Here is a 23,845-nt window from a genome sequence, read left to right on the forward strand (position 1 = left end):
ATAATCAGAATCAGCTTTAATGGCCAAGTGTGTAAAACAAGTAATTTTTTTGCGGCAGTCAGTGCTCCCGTTACGGCAAGCAGAACAAAAAACAAGAGATATTTCTGTTTATAGGAACTAATCCTCATGAGACATGCAAGATCTAAAATGTATATAGATAAGTGTGTTAACAATGTCAATTCTGCAAAGGGAGCAGACTTAGTACATAATTTCATCAAAAAAAAAACATCTTGGTTTAGTCAAGACTCCTCTGACATCGACTTCTGCTTGACCCAGTTTTGTATCCACTTTGTCCCTATTTGCGTAAGAACACCCTTTCCTCTAGTCGCCTCTTTGGAGAGGACCCACTTGCAGGAGCATATTTGTTGACAACGCTATCTTGGGAATATTTTAATATTTAAGATACTTGAAAAGGCCTTTTCACACTGCACTCGCCAAAGCGTCTGCTGTTCACCATCCCTGGGTGCCGGGGAGGTGCCTCGCTGGCCCCTCTCTAAGGGCTTCGTTTTGGTCTCCGGATGGGTGGTTAGGGGCCGTGCAGCTGCATCCTGGAACTGTGTCGTCCTTTTCCCTCTCCTGGGATGGGCTGCCATAGTTGTCGCCCTTCTCTCCCTTGCGCTGTGGGGCCCCCCCAGCTGACTTGAGAATTGTGGGTGGCACCGCCTCTCACCTAAGTTTGCCTCACCTTCTGGCCCTGTTCTGGTCACTGGACAATGGTTGGTTTGGAAGGGAGGTGGGGTCATCATAAGATGTAGGGTGGGAAGTGCTCCAGCCCCTCCCCTCCTTTTCTCTGTTGATCTGATGGCCATTTGGGCTGGGCCTGCAGGAGTCTCGGTCTCTTCACCCCACACTTAGTACTCATTGGACACACTCATCTCGCCCATGACAAGCTCTTAACATGGTTCATGACCGTTTTTGGGTCTCTTGTTGCACAGCAAAACTTTTCTACAGCACAAAGGCATACAAATTCTCCATTATGGAACAGGACAGGTTTATTTTTTCCATCCATCCATTTTCTTAGCCCCTTATCTTCACAAGGGTCACGGGAGTGCTAGAGCTTATCCCAGGTGTCAACGAGCAGGAGGCGAAGTACACCCTGAACTGGTTGCCAGCCAATCGCAGGGCACATAGAGACAGACAGCTGCACTCACAATCACACCTAGGGGCAATTTTGAGTGTCCAATTCCTGTTGCATGTTTTTGGGTCATGACCGTCTTACTCAAGTTTTTGACCTGCACGCAGCCCTCATCAACCAAATGGATATGACATGACCTAACAAGCCTGCCCCCCCAGAAAAATAAAGCAATCCAATCTTGTGTGATCTCCCTAAAATTGGGCTGGAACCACCACAGACTTCCCCCTTATGCAGGCCTCTCTTTACTGCCTGTGAAAGCCCGTGAGTCAGTCTACAAGCCAAAGTGAGGTGTCCTTGGCTTGCTTGCCACCTTCGAGGAAAAAACTCAAGTGAACTACTGTTGCGCCAAGAGGGAAATACAAGATAACCATAAAATTACAAACAATACGGTAAGGGGTTTTACAGCTTGCATACGTCTCTACGTAATCCAATTTGTCAGATTATCACCAGGAATTTTTTTTTCCTTATTTGTTAAACACAAATGAGTCTTGTTAAAATTTCATATTCTGGATTTCCAGCAATAAGCTGTGGTACTTTTAGCCATGTTTGAACTTTAATACTGAACCATCAAGGGGGAAAAAATGCTGAACATATACAAATTACACCCTTCCCCCCAAAAAAAATTGTACAGATCCAAACGCGAGATGGTCGTCAATAATTCAATGTGGTATGCGAGGACAAACTCTGACGTCACCAGCAGAGAGCGAGCTGGCGTAGTGAGACCTCCAGTCTCGGAGGAAAAGCTCCTCTGCCTGACTCTGCAAAGTCCACTGGCCTTGTTTGACCTGGGAGTCAGTCTGGTTCACCACCAATCCCACTCCGGCGGTCTTGGTGAAATAGTTCTCAGACCAGTTGGATGTGCCTGTGCGCATGGAACATGTCAGTACTGGAATGCCTGTATCAAGAGTAGGAGTAAGACACTGACCAATATAGAGAACTCTGTCGGTGACCATGTACTTAGCATGGTTGACTCGTGCAAAGGGGATCATCATCTGCTCTGCTGTTGAAGGCACTGTGAATATTTTCTGCAAAGAAACCACAAACACTTCACACTTGTGTTTGCCAAATCATTGAGGCGATTTCATTCAATTACATACCACTTCAATGTCACATTTCATTGGCGGCCTGTTGAGAACGAGCAGAGACTGAAGGAAGGTGAACATGGCGGCGGGCGAATGCTCCCAGCAGCTGACCAGAAGGCGGATTTTCACACTTCGAGAGCAGGCTGCAGCACGCAGGGCTGAGTCAATGGCGGGCCAGAACCTGAGACAAAGATAAGTTTCAATGTGGAGTCGATAGTTATGTTACCTTGATGTGTTCCAATTTGAGTGGCAGAATTTGAAGGTTGTCCCAGTGCAGCCAATATTGTAATTGCTTCTTATAAGTGTGGTATTTTTGCATGTTACAGCTCAGGCTTGCCCTAATTGGTAAATCATTATTTGAGAGCTAAAAGTGGAGAGAAATGAGTGTGACAAACTTACAGTATCTCACAAAGTTAGTACAGCCCTAACATTCTTGTAACTTATTTTAAGAGCTATTCATGCCACAATGCAAGAAATAACACTTTGCTACAATGTAGTCAGTGTATAGCTTGTATGATGTTAAGAGTCGTACACGTCCCTAGATTAACTAGACAACGATTAAAGGATTTAAGCATTGCTGAAACAATGGTGGCACAGACATTTGGACATTTTCATGAATTACACGCATCTTTGCTGCCAGCTAATTTACACGGGTATGCGTGAAGGTTCCCGGTACCATACCTAAGGCCGATACAGGTGCGTCTCCTTTTGGGATGGGTCGGGTGCACCATACTTAAGGCCGATATCCATGCGTCTCCTTTTGGGATAGGGTTCCACAGACACGCTATAGGGTTTTCGCCCAATGTTAGCTGGGATAGGCAATCCCATGACCCTTGTGAGGATAAGGGGCTTGGAAAATAGATAACATGCATGATTGTGCTGGGACCGCTAATATTACAGGTTACATATTGACACACATTCTTCCAGGTGTTTTTATACGATAAAACCATCTCACCACACCACTCATTACACCCCCTACCCCCACAAATACACAATTTGACTATTGTACTATTTGTAAACAATTATCTAGACTGAATATTCTGCTGTGGTTTTGACCCCTAATCTCGTCTGCCCAGTTCCCCAAAACATTTTCTGTCCAGCTACATTTTCAGTTGACATCTACAGAGCCCCAGACGTGAAAAAAATATACTGGTTTGTCCGCACAAACAACTGGAAGGAAACTAAATTATGCGCACTTTTATGGACTGCTCCAAACGACGCAGCCATTACCGCAAGACACATACGATGCCTTCAGAGTAAGTTCATTTTCTTATAATCCATCCATCCATCCATGTTCCAAGTCACTTATCCTCACAAGGGTTAGGGAAGTGCTGGACCCTAACCCAGCTATCATCGGGCAGGAGGCAGAGTAGACCCTGAACTAGTTGCCAGACAATTGCAGGGCAGATACAGAAAAATGGAGCAACTCGTTAGAGCATTGGCCTCACAGTTTTGAGGGCCGGGGTTCAAACCGGTTTCCTCCCACATCCCAAAAACATGCATTACTTGGAGACTCTAAATTGCCCCTAGGTGTGATTGTGAATACGACTGTTGTCTGTCTCCATGTGCCCTGCAATTGGGTGGCAACCAGTTCAGTGTGTACCCCGCCTCCTGCCTGATGACAGCCGGGATAGACTCCACCACTTCCATGACCCTTGTGAGGATAAGTAGTATGAGTGGTATCAGACTCTGTACTTTCTGTGAGTACTCAAGCATGAATACTTGTGCTGGCATTGGTGTATAGAACAAATATTGAACATCCCAATAACAAAAGATAAAAATAAGAGGAGTGTACTCACTTTTGTGAGATACTGTAATTCAATGTCACATTGGAACACAAACCCATTTGATTGGCAGTTCTGATCTAAGGCACTGGTCTAGAACTTAAGAAGCTGTCTACTCTTGTCCATACAGTAGTTTTAAGTCCCAATGACATCTGTCCAAACAGCCAATTTGAAATTTGAGATGCATTCTAAAATTAAAAAAGAACCAGATACTAGTTGGTAACCTCAGCGGCTTGGTAAACTCAGACAGAGGAAGATAGTCCATGACAGAGATGAAAATGAATTCTTGAGCATCACTGATGACAGACAAGATGGTGGTTAGATCATCTGAGCGGCCACGGGCTGAGATCTGTGGCGGGGCACTCTATTGAAGATACAACCAGCAGGTAAAGACTCGCAAATCTTTCAAGAGACAAGTTCAACTCTCTTTTAAAGGGATCAACAACAACAACAAAAACTACAGTTGAACTCACAGAGAAATAGACTTTGGCAGCCACCCCGTTAAAGTTGACGTGCAGAGGATCCTGGGAGCTGGACAGGGCTGTGAAGCGAGCAGGCCAATACGGTGGCAGAGATCCACTGAGGCTCCAGTACATATCAAAAATACGAGTGGCGTCTTGAGCCAGGCAGCTGCAGTCCTCCACGGCCACGCCCATTTCTTTCACCTGAGGTCCACAAGTACAAAAACACTACTGACCTGCCAATGTAGGGCACAGTAAGTGCCCACATAAAGATAAAACATTTCCGATATGAGTCGTTTTCAAGTAATGTGATTAACAACAGTAAAGAGGTGTGTGTGCGTGTAGTTGGGTGGGGGAGCGGGCGGGGGGTTCCTATTTAGCAATTCTTTTCATGCCGCCTTGGTTTTTACATAGGTAAATGTTTCCCACTGATAATGATTTTACATTTGAAAACATTCATAGAGTCTGTCTCCAGTGCCATTCATGGTATACTTTTTAAATAAGAAAGAAGGATAACGTAAAACAAAACAAAAAAAAAAGAACCTGACGCATTTGTAGTCATAAAAAGGACCTTATAAGTAACAGGGAGAAAAAAGAAAGTAGCACCTTTAGGAAACATGTTCCAAGTTTGTTTAGAATTTTTTTCTTTGGAAAAATTTTGATGGATAATTTGTCTGTTTGTATCAAAATGAACCACGTTTATTTAAAAACAGCATCTATCTATCCTCGAGTCAAAACCCTTCCTCAGCTCTTCTCCCTTTTACCTGACTCAATGAACGCCAGTCCATGTTGGCACTACCCAAGTAGAAATGCTTCTGATCGATCACCAACAACTTTGTGTGCAAGATGCCTCCAGACAAGGACTTCAGGTCCACCTCCCTGATGTTGGCACCTGATATATAAAAAAAAAAAAAAAAAAAAAAAACGTGGTTACATCACCAATCGAGTTGAAAAGTTGCAAACGCCATTGCCACGTCATGTGTACAATATAATTGGAAAACAAGGTCTGTCTATACCTGCCGCAGCCAATTCACTAGTGTCTTGAGTCTTAGTCTGAGGAGCATTCACGGCTATATTGAGCTTCACACGTTTGGAAGAAAGTTGCTTCAGCCTTTCAAAGACCTTCCTGCCCTGTAAACATGCAGTAATGACACGACATGTGGGTGGGGACAACTGTCGCACGAGGTCATGGCCCTCTTCTTGCCTTAGTGTCGACAAACGCTGACTTGTTGCTCCTCAGCGACACATAAAAAGCGGCGACGCTGACCGAGCTGTTGGCCTCGTCTAGCAGCCTGAGCCAGCTGGCTGCTGTACTCTGCTGCGGTGATGGGCTGGACGGGTACAGACCCATGGGGAAGCTCTCCACCAAATGAACTCTAAACATGGAAACGCCATTTAAATCATTGGTATCAACATATATGTTAAGACCCCAATGTTAACAATTAACCTTTGGTTAAAAATGCTTGAAAATACAAAGCATTGTAATTGAAGACAATGGGGCAAAAGAAGTATTTAATCAGTCGTCAATTGCACAAGTTCTTACACTTAAAAAGATGAGAGACCTATCATTTTCAAAGGCACACTATACCTTACCTATGAGACAAAATGAGACTTACATGTTTGTTTTAAATTTAAGATAATAAAAAGAATATACAATAGGATATTATGGTGGAAAATAAATATTTGGTCAATAAATGTTTATCTCCATACTTTGCTATAGACCCTTTGTTGGGAATGACAGCGGTCAAACGTTTTCTATAAGTCTTCAAAAGGTTTTCACAGGTTGCTGATATTTTGGGACGTTCCTCCTAGCAGATCTCCTACATAGCAGCGATGTTTTGGGGAGGTCGCTGAGCAACAAACTTTTAACTCTCTCCAAAAATTTTCTTTGGGGTTGAGGTCTGGAGACTGGCAAGGCCACTCCAAGTACCTTGAAATACTACTCCTTTATTGCCTGAGTGATGTGCTTGGGATCATTGTCATGCTGCAAGACCCAGTCACGTTTCATCGTAATGCCCTTGCTGATGGTGGGAGGTTTTCGGTCAAAATCTCACAGACCCACTCGTTATTTTCTTTACACCTGTCGGTCGTCCTTGTCCTTCTGCAGAAAAACAGTGCCAAAGCCGGTCAAAATCTCACAGACCCACTCGTTATTTTCTTTACACCTGTCGGTCATCCTTGTCCTTCTGCAGAAAAACAGTGCCAAAGCATGATGTTTCCACCCCCATTCTTCACAGTAGATATGGTGTTCTTTGGATGGAACTTAGCATTCTTTCTCCTCCAAATACAACAAGATGAGTTTTTACCAAAAACTTCTATTTTGGTATCATATCCTGACATGACATTCTTTCAATCCTCTACTGGATCATCCAAATGCTCTCAAGCAAACTTCAGATGGGCCTGGACATGTACTGGCTTAAGCAGGGGGACAGGTGTGGCACTGTCGGATTTTAGTCCCTGGTGGCGTTATGTGTTACGGATGGAAGCCTTTGGTATTTCGGTCATAGCTCTTTGCAGGTTATTCACTGCCCCCCGTGTGGTTCTGGGATTGTTGCTTACTGTGATCATTTTGAGCCTACAGGGTGAGAGCTTGTGTGGAGCTGTGAAATGTGCCAAAACAATTAGCTGAAAACCAGCACCACACGGTCATCTTCTGACCTCTGAACTTCACTGTTTTGTGTGTGGTTATGACATCCAAACAGTTTAAATTTTACTCTACTCCAACAAGACTATAATTCTCCCAGTACTTAACTGGCTCGTCAGAGTGTTACTCAGCAATTTTTAAATGAGCTTGGACATGCTTCTTTTCAGAGATGGGGTCTTCCATGGTGTTGGTGGATAGAGCCCATGGCAGAAAAGTGCATCACTTAGGCTGAGTAGGTCATCACAGTATGTGACTGAAATGGACCAATCATGAGAGATGAGCTCCACGGCTCATCCCATGCAGAAACTTGGTCTGACATGAGCCCGGCAAGCTCCAAAGACGTGCTGGGTGGGGCAATGCGTACATCACCACGTGATGCATTGCAGCATTGTTGACTGCACGAGTAAAAAGTGGCATCAACCTATTATGAGATGTGTCTTGACTCCCACCATGGCAACGACAAGTGGCTGCATTGCTGTTTTAACACTGATAAGACTCCTTTTGTACCTCCCTTTCGTCATGTGTTCATTACTTTTTCCCTGTGTCATTTCAAATTTTTACACAATTGATTTGTTCTACTTTCTTTGTATGTATGGATGAGTTAGTTACCAACCTCTGATGAAATTTTAACATCAATACCACTTTTGAAGAGTATATTTAGTGAGGAAAGATGTTGGCGTGTTAAATTCTCTCTCTCTCTATCATATATATATATATATATATATATATATAAATATATATATGGGGCACGGTGTTGCAGCTGGAAAGCGTTCGATCGCAGCCCTCCCTGTGTGGAGTTTGCATGTTCTCCCCGTGCCTGCATGTGGGTCCTATGGGTACTCCGGTTTCCTCCCACATCCCAAAAACATGCATTCATTGGACACTCTAAATTGCCCCTATGTGTGATTGTGAGTGCGACTGTTGTCTGTCTCCATGCGCCCCGGGATTGGCTGGCAACCAGTTCAGGGTGTACCCTGCCTCCTGCCCGTTGACAGCTGGGATAGGCTCCAGCACTCCCGTGACCCTTGTGAGGATAAGCGGCTAAGAAAATGATTGGGGGTTAATATATATAAAAGGCAGTGTTATTAGAAAGATGTGAGATGCAAATTCCTCACCGACAATCTCTGCTGCACTGCTCTGTGATGTGGCTCATGCCCTCCAGCCAGTGCAGCTCCAGGTGAGCAGCGAGCTGCTCCACTGACGTGGGAAGGCCAAAACGCCAAACATGCATGCCAAGAAGCAGCAGGGTCACTGGAAGCAAGAAGCGGAGGGCAAAGTAGCGACATCCAGATCCCTGCAAAAAAGAAAAGAGAAAAAGCCTTTTTTAACCCAAGGGCTGCCAGTGAAAATTGACATCTCAGCTACAAAAATTAGAAACATCTTCAGGATGTGTTAGTTAGACTTTACATTGATGTGATCGGCTTGATCAGATCGCCCGATAATTGACTTTTGTTGTTGTTGTTGAACGGCCAATTGGTTTTGACGTCATAACTACTTTTTTTGCCCCTGTGTTGAATTGCATTGTTTTGTTATTTTAAGAATATTAAACCAAAGATTGCGAGTGTCAATGGCAGGTATCGAATAAGACATGTACTAGCTCAACAGTGACACATGGTATCGGTACTAAACTGTTACCAACCTTATTTCAACCATCCCAATTTATTGGAAATTCAGTTGGACAAGGAGAAGGTTTGAGAGGAGGGACAGAAAAAAGTGCAGAGAGAGCGAGCGAGAAAAAAAAAAAACAATAGCACTATATGTTGGTTGATTCGCAAATCTTACACAGGAGTATGTGGGCAATTCTGACGATATGATCACGCTGAGCAAAAATACTGTAGCATCATGGCATTGCAATTTCAGATCTAAAATGTATATGTGGAGGTGGGGGTGATCTACCAATGGCTACCGGAGGGCTATTGTGGGTAGTGTTGGATAAACTGGCCCCGACACATGTAGCTATTTGAATTGATTGCCCTCCTGTTTTATTTTGAACTGACCAAGTTAAAGGTCTAGTGGCACGTAAAGTGTGAATTTTAGTATGTTTTTAATTTTAAAAAATAAAGGGCAGCTAGAATGGACCCATCTGTTTTTTCACCACACATCAGGATGTTGTCGTATATGGATTTTTCCATCTCCCTCCATGAAAATCCTCTTATGTTGTAGAAGACCCAGGAAGTAACACTTTTTGCAGTACCGGGGTCGAGCGTATGTATTGGTTTATACCTGTTGTACCAGCGAAATATTATTTGGTTTTTTTTTCATCGTGTTGGACAAAATGCAGGCTCGTCATAATGCTGGATTTTCCTCAAACACCCGGTTCGTCGTGAAAAATGGATTGCACAGGTGCAAAGGACGAGAGCTTTGTGGGTTCTTAATGTCAGGTAGGTGTGTATGGAGCTATTAAAAAAATAATAGTTGCGGGGGACTAATTTGTCAAACAGGCAAAATATAACAAAGCACTTGTATTGCGTTAAGACAATTTAATCACACACACAATACAATACAACACAACACAAAACAATAAAATAGATTTTAGAAAATAAGATTTTAACACAAGCTAACTAGCTAACTAGACGTGTAGTCAACAAACTCGAACAACTTGTCCGAAAGCAGCAATAATAAAAAGCTCTGTCCGCGTCCGATGACCAGGCATGTGATTAGACTGAATGAAAAAAGACTGAAAAATAGCCAGAGGTCTGGGGGCTGTAAGCATGATCAAAGAATGATCACCAATTTTAATGTGCTGGTTTTATAAATTGATTATGAATAAAATAGCTAGGGTGTCCTGGTGCCAGGTGCACATCTGGATACCCTTATGCCCGGACATGGAGTTTGTTATGGGCACATCTATAAATAAATGCTATTCTGTTTTCAAAATGTACACAATATGATCGTTCATTATTTAAATGCATACCTTTACCCCCCCAAAAATTACAAATTCAAATACAAATTACACAAAGTAAACCACTAGAAGTGAAACTAAATTGAATTCAGAGTTGCATCATGGCATGCAAGCGTGCTTTCATAGCGTTGTATATCATATCCGTTCGAAATTTTTTTCGATTGTTTTCGTTATCAGTAAATAAATACATAATAAACACAAATAAACATTTTTAAAAGTAATTGATTCCGAACCCTCACCTCGTTATTGACTACCCTGTCTGCAGCTGGCGTTGGTTGTTTCTGTGGATCTTGCCTCTCAATACCGGTAGTAGTGGAAGTAAACAAAAGGGATGAAGTCCGTAAGGTTTGTTGGCCTTGGGTTGAAATCCGAATGAACCAGCTATGGAAAAGTTCGTTTTGTTTGCTACCTGTTGTTTGACGTGTTTTTGTAGTTACGTGTGAACTTCCATTGCCTTGAAACACAGGTGTCAAACTCAAGACCCGAGGGCCAGATACGGCCTAGCACGTGATTTTATGTGGCTCGCAAAGGCAAATAATGTGTGTCAACGTCCATGATTTATCTTAAAAGCTGTAGAAAAATTTTAAAATGATTAAGCAATTAAATATTTTGATGGTATTACAGTCTTAACAGCCCTTTGAGTGAAATACCTACAATGTGGCCCAGAACAAAAAATGAGTTTGACACCCCTGCCTTGAAACCTCTTGATCCATAATCAATAGTATCCTGACTCCACGTGCACAATGCTTTACCAGGTCGATCGATTTTGCGAATGAAGTCGCTTAACAGAGTGGTAACTTCCTTCTTTCCAACGGTATCGATGATTTCTCGTTCCATCCAATCCCATCAAAAGTTATTTTTGAAATTTCTACCAATTTCTTTCACTCGCAAAACATCTTTCCTCTCGAGCACCGCCACTGTGTTCAGTTGCAAATGGGCCCGGGCCCAGGCAGGTGTTCCACATTCGACCAATAAACTCCGCCTCGCTTCCACCTCGTTTCCGCCTTGCTTGCAAAAGTTGGATCAGAAAATGAACGAGTGTGGATTCTGGCACGGGTTACGGATGAAATATTGCAGAAAAACTGATTTCTTATTATTTTTTTAATTGATGCAATTTAAAAAGACAATATTCCGTCTATAAAGAGAAAAATCACGTCTGCACATTGCTCTTCCTGAAGCTGAGATTTGACTTTCCAACGAACCCTCTTCTCCAGTAGCCCTTAATAGATCTTACCAGGGAGGCTGAGGAGTGTGATCCCCCTATAGTCAGAACACATCCTCCGGTCACCCTTCTTAAAAAGGGGAACCACCACCCCAGTCTGCCAATCAAGAGGCACTGTCCCCAATGTCCATGTGATGTTGCAGAGGCATGTCAACCATGACACCCCCGCAACATCCAGAGCCTTTAGGAACTCTGGACGAATCTCATCCACCCCAGGGGCCCTGGCACCAAGGAGCTTTTTAACTACCTCGGAAACCTCAATCCCAGAGATGGAAGAGCCCGCCTCAGAGCACCCAGGGTCAGCTTTCTCATGGGAAGGCAAGTTGGTGTAATTGAGGAGGTCTTCACAGTATTCTCCCCACCGACTGACAACATTCCGAGTTGAGGTCAGCAGTGCCCCATCCCTACTATACATAGTGTTGACGGTGCCCTGCTTCGGCCTCCTGAGACACTGGACGGTGGACCAGAATTTCCTTGAAGCCGTCTTGAAGTCGTTCTCTATGGCCTCACTGAACTCCTCCTATGCCTTTAGGAACTCTGGACGAATCTCATCCACCCCAGGGGCCCTGGCACCAAGGAGCTTTTTAACTACCTCGGAGACCTCAATCCCAGAGATGGAAGAGCCCGCCTCAGAGCACCCAGGGTCAGCTTTCTCATGGGAAGGCAAGTTGGTGTAATTGAGGAGGTCTTCACAGTATTCTCCCCACCGACTGACAACATTCCGAGTTGAGGTCAGCAGTGCCCCATCCCTACTATACATAGTGTTGACGGTGTCCTGCTTCGGCCTCCTGAGACACTGGACGGTGGACCAGAATTTCCTTGAAGCCGTCTTGAAGTCGTTCTCTATGGCCTCACTGAACTCCTCCTATGCCTGGGTTTTTGCCTCAGCGACCAACGAAGCTGCATTCCGGTCGGCTAGCCGGTACCTTTCAGCTGCCTCGGGAGCCCCACAGGCCAAAAATGCCCGACAGGACTCCTTCTTCAGCTTGACAGCATCCCTCACTGTTGGTGTACACCAACCGAAGACATGACCAAAAAGTCGATCATTGAACTGCGGCCTAGGGTGTCCTGGTGCCATGTACATAAGTGGACACCCTTATGCCTGAACATGGTGTTTGTTATGGACAATCCGTGATGAGCACAGAAGTCCAGTAACAGATCACCACTCAGATTCTGATCAGGGGGGACAATTCTTACCAATAACGCCCTTCCAGGTCTCACTGTCATTCCCCACAACGGCATTGAAGTGCCCCAGCAAAATAATGGAGGCCCCAGACGGGGCAGTCTCCAGCACTCCCTTTAAGGACTCCAAAAAGGGTGGGTACTCTGAACTGCCGTTTGGTGTATAAGCACAAAAAACAGTCAGGACCCATCCCCCTTCCTGAAGAGGTAGGGAGGCTACCCTCACATCCACCAGAGTAAACCCCCAACGTACAGGCCCCGAGCTGGGGGGCAATAAGTATACTCACATCTGCTCGACCTCTCTCACCGTGGGCAACTCCAGATTGGAACAGAGTCCAACCCCTCTCAAGAGGAGTGGTGCCAGAGCCCAATTGGTGCGTAGAGGCGAGTCCGACTATTTCTAGTCGGAACTTCTCGACCTCATGCACCAACTCGGCCTCCTTCCCTGCTAAAGAGATCCCTAAAGCTAGTTTCTGTAGCCTGGGATCGGATCGTGAAGGTCAGCTCACATTGCACCTGAACCCTATGGCCCCTCTTACAGGTGGTACATGGGAAGGGGGACCCATGTTACCCTTTCGGGCTGTGCCCGGCCGAGCCCCATGGGTGCAGGCCCGGTCCCCAGGCCCCATTTCCTGGCCTGCCTCCACAGGGCGCCCCAGTGACCTACATCCGGGCAAGGGCAACCAAGATCCAATTTTTGTACTCGTCATAGGGGTTTTGGAGTTGTACTTTGTCTGGTCCCTCACCTATGACCTTTTTGCCATGGATGCCATGAAACCCCAGACAGCTTAGCTCCTAGGATCGTCGGGACACACAAACCCCTCAACCACGATAAGGTGACGGCTTGAGGATGGGCAAATCTGTACCAAAATTTCAAATTGTCATATCGTTAATGATAATGTTGAGACATTCCAAGCATTTTTGTATTACCAAACAGCAGCTGAAAAACCCATTATCCTCAATTTCTGATTCCAAAACTAGTTCATACATTTCATGTGTAAATTATGATAAGACAGTTAAAATTTGTTATGGTTTCACAGTCATAACGGCACTCTGAGGGAAACCGTAAAAACAATGTGGCCTGGGACAAAATGAGTTTGACACCCCTGCTCTGGGTAGTCCGATATCATCCTACATGCCAAAACCACGCATGGTAGGTTAAATGAAGATTCTAAACGGCTGGTGGGTTTGAACAGTTTGTTTATATGAGCCTTTCGACTGGAAGGTGACCAGTTCAGGGTGCCCCCCACCTCTTGCTCATAGTTTGCTGAGATACTGGTGGCCCAGGTTAAGAAAACTGGTGTAGACAACGGAGGGATTAAATTATATTGTTACGTATGTGTAATAAATAAGCATAGGACATTAACATTAGTTGGACCTGATGATTTTGAATTTGCTTATCAAACATCACAGCACCACAAAATAAAGTACAGTTTTGACCTAGATAAGGGGTCGGGAACCTTTTCGACTGAGAGAGCCATAAAGGCCAAATATTTTAAAATGTAATTTCAAAAGAGCCATACGGTAGTTTAAAAACTAAGTACAGGTCTATCTGCGCATTTATGTAAGACCAACACTTTTAAACTACAATAAGTCTCTGAATTATTTTAAATAACATTGTTAGTCTGTTGCTCACCATTGATGACAAAAGTACTCCTTACCAATAATGCGATTGCTAGAGCTGCATGGTTATGCTGATGGTTTTGGAGTTCATACATAGTCAGATTAAGCTTCAGGCGCTGAGACTTCCATCCGTTTATCCTGAACATAATTAAATTTGATTTGCCATCATGATGGTACAATGGTGAACAGTTCGTGTCGATAAATGTATGTCTTTTATTCGTTTGATTATCTTGTCTTTATGCAAAGTTGGGAAAATGTTTATTGGCGACGTCGAGTACGAATGCTTTGGATTACTCCCCATCTATATTGTCAACACACAGCAGAACCCTCCCCCTCCACAAAGCCTGTCCATTCTTGTTGAAAACTTTGGTACTCCTCATATCTTTTTCTTTTTTCTGAGTGACCTTCGTCAAAAGCTTTTCCATAAATAGTTGTTCTGATACAATCGGCATTACACCCTACTGCGCCTGTGGACACTAAAGTTGCCCTAAACTACGGCAACCCCACTAGGACAAACTGTCTCTGCGTCGTTTGCGTGACCACCCACAACAAAGTACGGCAACACCACTAGGACAAACCTTCTCACCATGACAGAAATCACATGTACACTATTATGTTATGAGGGCTCCGCGAGCCATATGCAACCACCAAAAGAGCCAGGTATGGCTCGCGAACCATAGGTTCCCGACCCCTGACCTAGAGGAAACACTGCATGAGTTGGAATCAGGACTGCTCAATTAATCGAATTTTACTCATGATTGCAATTTTGATAGCTACGATTAAATGAACCTGATTGTGTGAATTTTTTAAATATTTGAAATGCACGCACAGTTGCATTTGCAGACGTGCCAATAACACACTCTGTGGCCAACTTAAAAAATTAAGCCAAAAATCCCCTTGATGTCCAGTGCAGTTAAACAGTGAAGAAAATTAGTATTTTAACACCCTGGTATATTGCAAGTTCTCCCACTTAAAAATCATGGAGGGGTCTGAAATTTTCATCGTAGGTGCATGTCCACTGTGAGAGAGCTAATCTGAAAAGAAAAATCCTGAAATCACAATGTATGATTTTTTTAACGATTATTTGTGTGATACAGCTGCAAACACGTATTTGAACACCTGTCTATCAGCTACAATTGTGACTCTGAAAGACCTGTTAGTCCACCTTTAAAAATCCACCTCCACTCCATGTATTATCCTGAATCAGATGCACCTGTGTGAGGTCGTTAGCTGCATAAAGACACCTGTGCACCCCATACAATCAGTAAGACTCAAACTTGTAACATGGCCAAAGCCAAAGAGCTGTCCAAAGACACAAGAGACAAAATTGTTCAACTCCACACAGCTGGAAAGGGCTACTGAGAAATTGCCAAGCAGCCTAGTAAAAAAAGGTCCACTGTTGCAGCAACCATTAGAAAATGGAAGAAGCTAAACATGACAGTCAATCTCAACCGGAGTGGAGCCCCATTAACTGTGTTTGGAGGAAGATGAATGATGAGTAGAATCCCAAGAACACCATCCCTACTGTGAAGCATGGGGGTGGTAGCATCATGGTTTGGGGGTGTTTTTCCGCACATGGGACAGGACGAATGACTGTATTAAGAAGAGGATGACTGCAGTCGTGTATTGTGAGATTTTGGGGAACGGGTCTCAATGATCCATAGAAAGGTGAGGAATCAGCCCAGGACTACACAACAGGACTTGGTCAATGACCTGAAAAGAGCTGGGACCACCGTTTACAAGGTGACTGTTGGTAATACACCAAGAAGTCATGGTTTGAAATCATGCATGGCACGGAAGGTTCCCCTGCTTAAACCAGCACATGTCAAGGCCCGTCGTAAATTTGCCAATGGTCATTTGGATGATACAGAGGGGTCATGGGAGAAGGTTTTGTGGTCAGATGAGACCAAAATTGAACTTTTTGGTCATAATTCCACTAACCGTGTTTGAAGGAAGATGTATGATGAGTTCCATCCCAAGAACACCATTCCTACAGTGAAGCATGGTGGTGGTAGCATCATGCTTTGGCAGTGTTTTCTGCACATGGGACAGGACGACTGCATGGGAGATGATGACCGAAGGGCATGTATTGTAAGATTTTGGGGAACAACCTCTTTCCTTCAGTCAAAGCATTGAAGATGGGTCATAGCTGGGTCTTTCAACATGACAATGAGCCGGAGCACACAGCCAGAAAAAACAAGGAGTGGCACCGTAAGAAGCATATCAAGGTTCTGGCGTGGCCTAGCCAGTCTCCAGACCTAAACCCAATAGAAAATATTTGGAGGGAGCTGAAACTCCGTGTTTCTCAGCGACAGCCCAGAAACCTGTCTGATCTAGAGAAGATCTGTAAGGAGGAGTGGGCCAAAATCCCTCCTGCAATGTGTGTAAACCTGGTGAACAACTACAGCAAACGTTTGACCTCTGTAATTGCAAAAAGAGGCTACTGTACCAAATATTAACATTGACTTTCTCAGGTGTTCAAATACTTATTTGCAGCTGTATCACAGAAATAAATTGTTAAAAATCATACATTGTGATTTCTGGATTTTTCTTTTTAGATTATCTCTCTCTCAGTAGACATGCACCTATGATGATAATTTCAGACCCCTCCATGATTTCCAAGTGGGAGAACTTGCAATATAGCAGGGTGTTCAAATACTTATTTTCTTCACTGTATATGAAGCTTTTATTTATTATTCTAGCGGAGATGCATGGTGTCACAGTAAGACACTTTTCACAATCATTTTTGTGGCTCCATTGACTTCCACTTTTCGGCTGGCCTGACCACATTGAAAAAATCCGGCAGGAGTCAAGAGAGATGGAAGTCACAACTGTAGAGTTTTTTTTAAGTTTGCAACAATGCACAACTGACCAACAGTCAAACAGATCAAAGGAGATGACAGTTCTTGACGATTCACAACATTGTCATGGATTTTCAGTGCTCACAGTCTAATGCCTTTAACTTTTATGATTTAAGTGTATTTGTTTCCATTAAATTGCAATTTTTGATTCACACTTTGTAATTGTATATTTACTCATTTTATTATTTACTATTTACTCCGCTTGTTAAAGTCAAATTTTTGAGGGCACATTTTTTTAAAATCATCTATTATTTATTCTTATTTAAAGATTCATTTTGCACTGAAAATGTGTTTGCTGAAAAGTAATGCAATAAAACATGCAGAATTTATTAATACAATTAATAATGGTGATTACAATATCAGTCAAAATAAGAGTCATTATTTTGGCCATACTTGTGTAGCCCTATCGGAACAGTTTTGCCAAATTTTAGTGAAAACCTTTTCTTGACTTTATGGGTCCTGTGACATCCTGCATGACCGTATCAAGTAAAGGGGGTTGCTGTATAGTAGTTGACTTCTATTTATTGTGTGGGACTGCATGTCAGACACTGGACTGTTGAAAAAGATTTGTTCATAAAATGAGCTGTTACTAAATTACTATTTGTTTACAGACACCCCATGCAGTTCCTTTTTACTAGGTTTCACTAACATTGATGTTTTAGACTTGTACGTGAAGATAATATTCCTGCACGAATTTTTTTGTATGCATCTTGAACGAAATCTGAACGGAAGGGAGCAGTAATTTCGAAATGTTTGGCTTTAGCAATGCAGTTGTCTAAAGGCACCACCTGCACTTATTGGTGCACACTCTGTAGCTGCAACAGCACATACAGTACAGCACAATGTTTCTCTACAATTACTCATAATGGACAAGTTTAGTAGAAATGGAAACTTTGACTTTTCAAAACGTCAGTAAACATGGTGTATGCCAAGACAGGAATCAGGCTCCTTCCATGTTTTGTCGTGCTGATGACGGGACGCAATGATTAGCAAACACTTGTAAACTCACCTTTGTTGTCTTGGTCGCAGGAGCTGTCAGAGGCTGCTCCGCTACTGCTGGACAGGCTGACTTGTGATCGATTTCAGCTTTTTCCGTTGCAACATCCTCACTGTCCATTTTGCCTGTTTGCGGCTCATTTGGGTCCGCAACAAGCTGGGAATCAGCCGTTGCCAGGTCATCCTCGCTATCTATGACAGACGAAGAGTTCCTGTCCTTTGACTCAGCTACATTTGGATCTTCACTCTCCCATGGTGGTTTTTCGTCAACAATAGCCATTGTTTGGCTCACATCAGGTATGCAAGTGAGCTCTTTGGTCACTGCAAGAGGAACACTTCTCTTGGTTGCAATATATGGCTTATAGGGCGTTTCTTCCTGAGGCAAATTATGGGAGAGGGGGTACCCACACAGAAGGTGACCTGCGGTACTGTCAATTTCTGTGCGTTGGGTTTTGTTTTCCTCTGGTGAGAGCAACTCCTCTCCTCTTAGGGCAGGCCTGGGGCTTACCACCAGACTGGGCTGCAATCCCTCAGAGAGCATGTCGCCTTTGGATGCAGCCCCTGTAGCCGCTTGGTCTGCGCCGCTCAGGATGGTGAGGGCGTCAAGGCCGACTCGGAGTGAGCGGATCGATTGCTGGGAGAGTGCTTTGTCACGAGCATCAGGAAATTTGGACTTTGATGCGTCAACACTTGCAGCTTTGTCAGCAGGGTGAAGTACAGTGACAGGAGGATCCTTTTTGGAGACGGGCAGCTCTGCGCTAACCACAGCAGGCCGCTTATGGAAAGTAGGGATGCGGGAGGCAGGCTTTGTACTTTTGCGGCTCATGTCGTCGTTTTCCTCTGGTTCTCTTCTTGCGGCCTTATCACAGAGACGGTCCAGCACAACGTTGCACTGCTTCACTTCCTAAATAGGACACAACAATGTTTAGAATGGGGGGGGGGGGGGGGGACAAGACCCGTGCGTGTTCAAAGTTAAAAACAACACTAGAATATATTGATTACTATTACATCTACCTCCTAATCAGACAACTCACAGAGTGATGCAATCTACTTAATGTTTTGTCAACAATCTCCATTTAGGGGTCATCAGTCTATAACTGAGCGCTGTTCCTCCAGAAGCGACATAACCAAGGTTTAAAAAAAATAATCATCGCGATGTTCTGCAGTCTGTCAGTCACTGTCGGTAACACATTATTTCCATTTCCTTTCAGGCAACATTCGGACAGATGTGAGGCAATTAGTATTTCACATCTTGTGCTTTGCAATTTTTATGGGCATATAGAGCATCGTTTCCAAATTACCTCTGGCAAGCAGTTTTTCTGTCCCAGATCGCAGTTTAGCAAAAGTCTAATAAAAAGGGTTGCACTGGAACTGAGCACCACCAAAAAAAGCTTGATTTAGCTGATGCCTTGGAGAGTCATGAAAGCTTTACCAGCACTAACTTCACATTTTTGAGGCAACATTTAAGCCTTTGAACGACCTGAATTCTTCAAGTGGCAAAGATGTCCTTTAACTGGTTTTGCATGTAAACCTGCTCTAAAAATTTTGTGTTTTCATCAGTGGTGGTGAATTCTGGCCTCAACATCCTGACCTGACTTAACCTGAGTCGCACTTGGCATGTATTTTTATATGAAACGCTTATCAATTATAGATGCATGGGTGGATAGACTTGAGGAGAGATGATAAGATATACATGGATTGGACACAGCTCGCCAGCTCAAAAGCTTGATGGATTTGGAGATACAGATTGGAGGGAGAGACAGACACACTAGAGAAGGGTGAATGAAACTTAATCACGATTTCGATTTTGGGTTTTCACAATCATAAAAACATTAGAACGGAAGAAAAAACGATGAATGTGCTGAATGGCACGGTACGTGTACGCAAGTTCCGACATTGTATAAGCACCCTTAACCCACCTGTGTTGCCTGCAGTAAGTGTGAGACGTATGTTACTCTGCCCTCTCTGAGTATACTTTAAGATGTTTATTGACACCCTAGTTGGAGTTAACTGTAAAACTACACACGCAACAAAAAACATCACAAATCTTTTATGTAAATACAAGCGATAATGACTGGATAGCAAAAATTAGCATGAGACAAGTCAGGTGGTATTTACGTTCAAATAATGACTATCCACACACAGTGTGGTGACATATCCAGACAGGGAATACAAAATATAGACTTCCAAATCTGTGGTAAAACGCCTTAAAATAATGTTTGCCAGTTTCTCCTTCAAATACTTTTTTCTTAAATCTGAGATGATCACAATGTCTGCACCACACCACACCTAAGAACAAAAAAAATATTAGCTATTATTCTGAGGCAGTATATTCTTAATTCACTTATTTATTATCATTTGGTACTTTGAAGTTATATTTAGAGTTGGGTTATGGTAGTGGAGTAAATGTATTTTGAAATTGATGTAATCATCATACTTCAATATCAATTTTTTTTTCCATCATCACCCAGGCCTAGGATAGATTGAAAGAAAGGTGGCTAGATGGAGAGAGACACATGGAGAGTTTAAAAGTGGATAGATGGAAATGATAGACGTGCTTGTGGGTTGCAGATACCATGTCATCGGTGTCCCCCACCGATTCGTCCTCTTCGTTAGTGTGCAGTCTTTCCATCCCCCAACTCTGCACAGTGTCGGGGTCCGACTCTTCTGACTCCTGAGTAACAACAACAAAAAGTCAGCGGGGCCAATCGAATGAACGCGGTGTCGGCGCAGCGACGGCACGCAAAGCGACGAGTCATCTCGGTCACGCCAAAAACGTGTTGCGAATGAAAAGACCAACCATGACGCAGCCACTTGCGAGCTTGAACGCTTCACAGCCAGCAATGCGAAGCTCGCAAGGGCTTCTATCGACATCAACCGGTTGTTTCCGAGCACGCCGCCGTTGCTTGCCTTTCCTCCCGGTTAGCAATGCTAGCGTTGACGTTAAGCTAGGAACTACGTGGCTCACTGTGAAGTTTGCTTCTTCTCTCGGCTGCGACGGCGGCGCAGGGGGAAAAGGAAGAGGCAGGAGGCGGAAAAGTTGAGCTGAGCTCCTCACAGTGTACGTGGGCCTCTCGCGCAGGCGGGTGGACTTCCTCCTCGCTGCGGCTGTCACTTCTGCTCCCTTGGTCTCCTCCTCAGAGTCCACGTCAATGCGGTGCATCGACTTTCTGGGCCGCAACACCATCGCCGTTGTCGAACTGTTCATCTTGAAGATGAAAGCAGTGAATGGAATGGAATGGAATGGAATGAAGGAACACACTACAGACACGCGCCCATTGACTTTCTGCCCGTTTAATGGGGATCGGCGCTGGTTAACGTGTACTTTCTTTCGTTGCTGGAGTAAACAACAAACTGAAGTAACCGCGATTTCCTACTATCTCTGATTGGTTGTTGGAAACAAAAAACTGATGGTATGCCTATCACAGATGACGCACAGACGTAACGCGGAAGTAATGACGTCACATAGTCTGCCGGGGACTCCGAAGCTTCCTCGTCAAATAAGGTATTTCTTCCACTCCAGTCCTCATTTTATACCTTAAATTCCACATAGGGTGACGGGGAAACAGTAAGAAATTGATGAACATCGCGTAAAAAGGAAGGTCAATGGCGGTGATCTTAGTCCCATGAAAGTTAGCATGTTGTTTATCCCCCGACGAATATCCGGCCTGGCAGTCAGAGCTGTCAATGTTGCCTTGACGCCTCAACCTTGTTGGAATCACAAGGTCTTCGTACTACTCCGCATTAGTGATTTTAACTATATACATGCACATTTCCATAATGTTAACCGGCTTAGGGATAGCGGTGTATTTATGTGTGAATCCGTGAAACGATGACAAAAACGGTCGCGTTCTCAAAAGCGACTGCGATACAGAAGATAATGTGCACTTTAAAAAGGCAACCTTACTTTTTTTTTAACCGTGAACAAGATTTTCAACATTTTTCTAATTAATTGACATGATTTGTTAGTTTAAAAAACATTTTTAACTAAAATGATCTGCATGCAAAATAAGTCAAATCAGTAGCATAACAAATTGTTGAAGTCTTTTGTTCTCATTTCACGCAGTTATTTTCTGCTTGGAGTTCGAGGTTCCTGTTTTGAACTATCAGACTTGACGGAGTCCACCGGTCTGCCACTGCTAAATTGTAGTTAAGAGCAAAGGGTCGTTGTCATGGACCTTTAAGCGCACCACGACCCTCATGGAAGCACCAGTCACAGCCGGCCCTCCCCCCAACGCTTCCACGCTGCCCGCCCCTCTGCCCCTGGTTCCGGCTGTGCCCCCTTCAGTCCAGCTGGGCTTCACTGCCCTTTTAGCCGCGCTTTACGGTAGCCTTTTCCTGGTCGTGTACGCCCAGCTCTGGCTTCTTTATTTCTACAGACACAAACGATGGAGCTATCAGAGCATCTTTCTCTTTCTCTCCCTGCTATGGGCCGCCCTACGTACCACTTTGTTTTCGTTTTACTTTCGGAATACACTGGAGGCCAATCACCTCCCCGTCATGGTCTACTGGCTGCTCTACTGCTTCCCTGTCTGCTTGCAGTTTTTTACTCTGAGCCTTATCAACTTGTACTACACCCAGGTGAGACTTGAAGGTCTACCTACTTTTTTAAGACGGATGATGGGTTAAATTTGAGTTTTTGCAAAAATATGACAAACGTGATTGTCTTGTTTTTCTGGCATTGCAGGTGCTACTTAAAGCCAGAGAGACTTACAGCTCAGATGTGGAAAAACGGCTGTGAGTAAAAGTTGTAATGGTGAACTAAACCCAAATATCAATACAGAATCCGAAGTACTTTTGGTTCAGGTGCGCCGCCCGCTGGACGTACGGGATACTGAATGCCATCTTTTTCTGCGTCAACTTGGCCTGCGCGATTCTCGGAAGCCGCGGTGATAGCGCAGGTGATAGCGCAGGTGGGCCGGGGGAGCAGACCTGGACCCTGGTCCTGGTCCGAGTGCTCGTCAACGACTTGTTGTTCATCTTGGAAGCGGTGTTGCTCGCCTACTCGCTGCTGCTTCTGACTCGCAACTCTCACTCCACTGGCCCGTACCTAACCAGCAAGGTGAGTCCACTTCTTTGTTTTTCTTTTAGTTTTTACTGTTGCTTTGATTTTACACAATGAGAAGACAACACAACATTTGGAGATGGAAGTTTTGTTTGGTGGCATTGAGCTCAATTTAACTCCGTTTGTAAAAGACAGCAGATCAGAATCTGGCCAAGTATGTAAACTACACACAAGGAATTTGCCTGTGGTTGTTGGAACAGGCCGAGTATGACATAGATGTTGAATATGAAAAACAGTAGACAGTCATTTGACAGGGAGCTTTTATTTTTAAACTCACAGTTGTACCATGGATGCAGTGTCTTCTAGCATCTAGAGCAGTTTGCATGCCCATTAGGGAGATAGTCCAGTGCAAAGGGTGTCAAGACTGCAAGGAGTGTACAGTTTGCAGTTTAAATTGTCTCGTCCTGCGATAGTCTAGCGTATATAATACGAAAACTAACTGGCCCAGCAGAATGTGACAACAAGAACTCAAAGCAGACAAATGCCAGGATGTTGTCGTGGAATTGTAAATCAACTCTTCAAGAATTTCATTGATAAAGGGAAGAAGCTGTTGGAATGAAAGTGTGGACAGTTCTTAAAAAAAAAAAAAAAATGATGCGTCAAGTTTTTCAACACCAGTCCCAGAGGACGTTTACTCAAACGTAGCATAAAACGAAAACAATCACATAACTTTGCCATACAGAATATTTGGCTTGCCTAATGCCATCGATCTGGTGTTCACTGGATATTGGATCCCAAATGTTCCACCATCAAATGTAAATAAGAATACAACAATAATCACAGGTGTGTATTAATTATCCTCTATGAAATAAGTCCAATATTTTTTTGGCCTGACCAATATGGATTTTTTTTTTTGGCTGATATTTGGTAGAATCAAGTTCCGATAAC

General features: G+C 43.8%; 2 protein-coding genes across 6 annotated transcripts in view; one reads left to right on the forward strand and one right to left on the reverse strand.

Annotated features, from left to right (window-relative positions):
- pld7 (phospholipase D family, member 7) lies at positions 1 to 21,084 on the reverse strand. 2 transcript variants are annotated; one of them, XM_061834050.1, is made up of 12 exons: positions 20,861 to 21,072; positions 20,468 to 20,566; positions 17,906 to 18,796; positions 8,222 to 8,400; positions 5,667 to 5,838; positions 5,479 to 5,593; positions 5,227 to 5,354; positions 4,475 to 4,666; positions 4,226 to 4,365; positions 2,233 to 2,398; positions 2,061 to 2,160; positions 1 to 1,997 (listed from the first exon to the last, which is right to left on the reverse strand). In XM_061834050.1, the coding sequence occupies exons 1-12, from the start codon at positions 21,053 to 21,055 to the stop codon at positions 1,795 to 1,797; spliced, it is 2,580 nt and encodes an 859-aa protein (XP_061690034.1). In that variant the 5' UTR covers positions 21,056 to 21,072; the 3' UTR covers positions 1 to 1,794. The 2 variants fall into 2 exon arrangements, with proteins under 2 accessions (XP_061690034.1, XP_061690032.1); XM_061834048.1 differs by having other exon boundaries at positions 3 to 1,997; positions 20,951 to 21,084.
- The window catches only part of gpr137 (G protein-coupled receptor 137), a 7,851-nt gene continuing 5,050 nt past the window's right edge, over positions 21,045 to 23,845 (forward strand). Inside the window, exons 1-5 of one of the 4 annotated variants that reach the window (XM_061834053.1) lie at positions 21,045 to 21,251; positions 21,321 to 21,397; positions 22,272 to 22,473; positions 22,580 to 22,629; positions 22,699 to 22,954. In XM_061834053.1, coding sequence (XP_061690037.1) covers positions 21,045 to 21,251; positions 21,321 to 21,397; positions 22,272 to 22,473; positions 22,580 to 22,629; positions 22,699 to 22,954 — 792 coding nt within the window. The other 3 variants (XM_061834055.1, XM_061834056.1, XM_061834057.1) reach the window with 3 other exon arrangements.

Source organism: Syngnathoides biaculeatus, chromosome 11 (genome assembly GCF_019802595.1).
Source record: "Syngnathoides biaculeatus isolate LvHL_M chromosome 11, ASM1980259v1, whole genome shotgun sequence".
Lineage (NCBI taxonomy): Eukaryota > Metazoa > Chordata > Actinopteri > Syngnathiformes > Syngnathidae > Syngnathoides > Syngnathoides biaculeatus.

What these genes read in the sequence shown, in the direction of transcription:
- pld7 (XM_061834050.1), bottom strand. Translation starts at nt 21,055, where the DNA reads ATGCACCGCATTGACGTGGACTCTGAGGAGGAGACCAAGGGAGCAGAA. An exon ending in GAGTTTACCAAGCCGCTGAG is followed by an intron (nt 2,399 to 4,225) that starts GTTACCAACTAG and finishes TCTTTGTCTCAG; the next exon opens with GTTCTGGCCCGCCATTGACT. An exon ending in CGACAGAGTTCTCTATATTG is followed by an intron (nt 1,998 to 2,060) that starts GTCAGTGTCTTA and finishes CCATGCGCACAG; the next exon opens with GCACATCCAACTGGTCTGAG.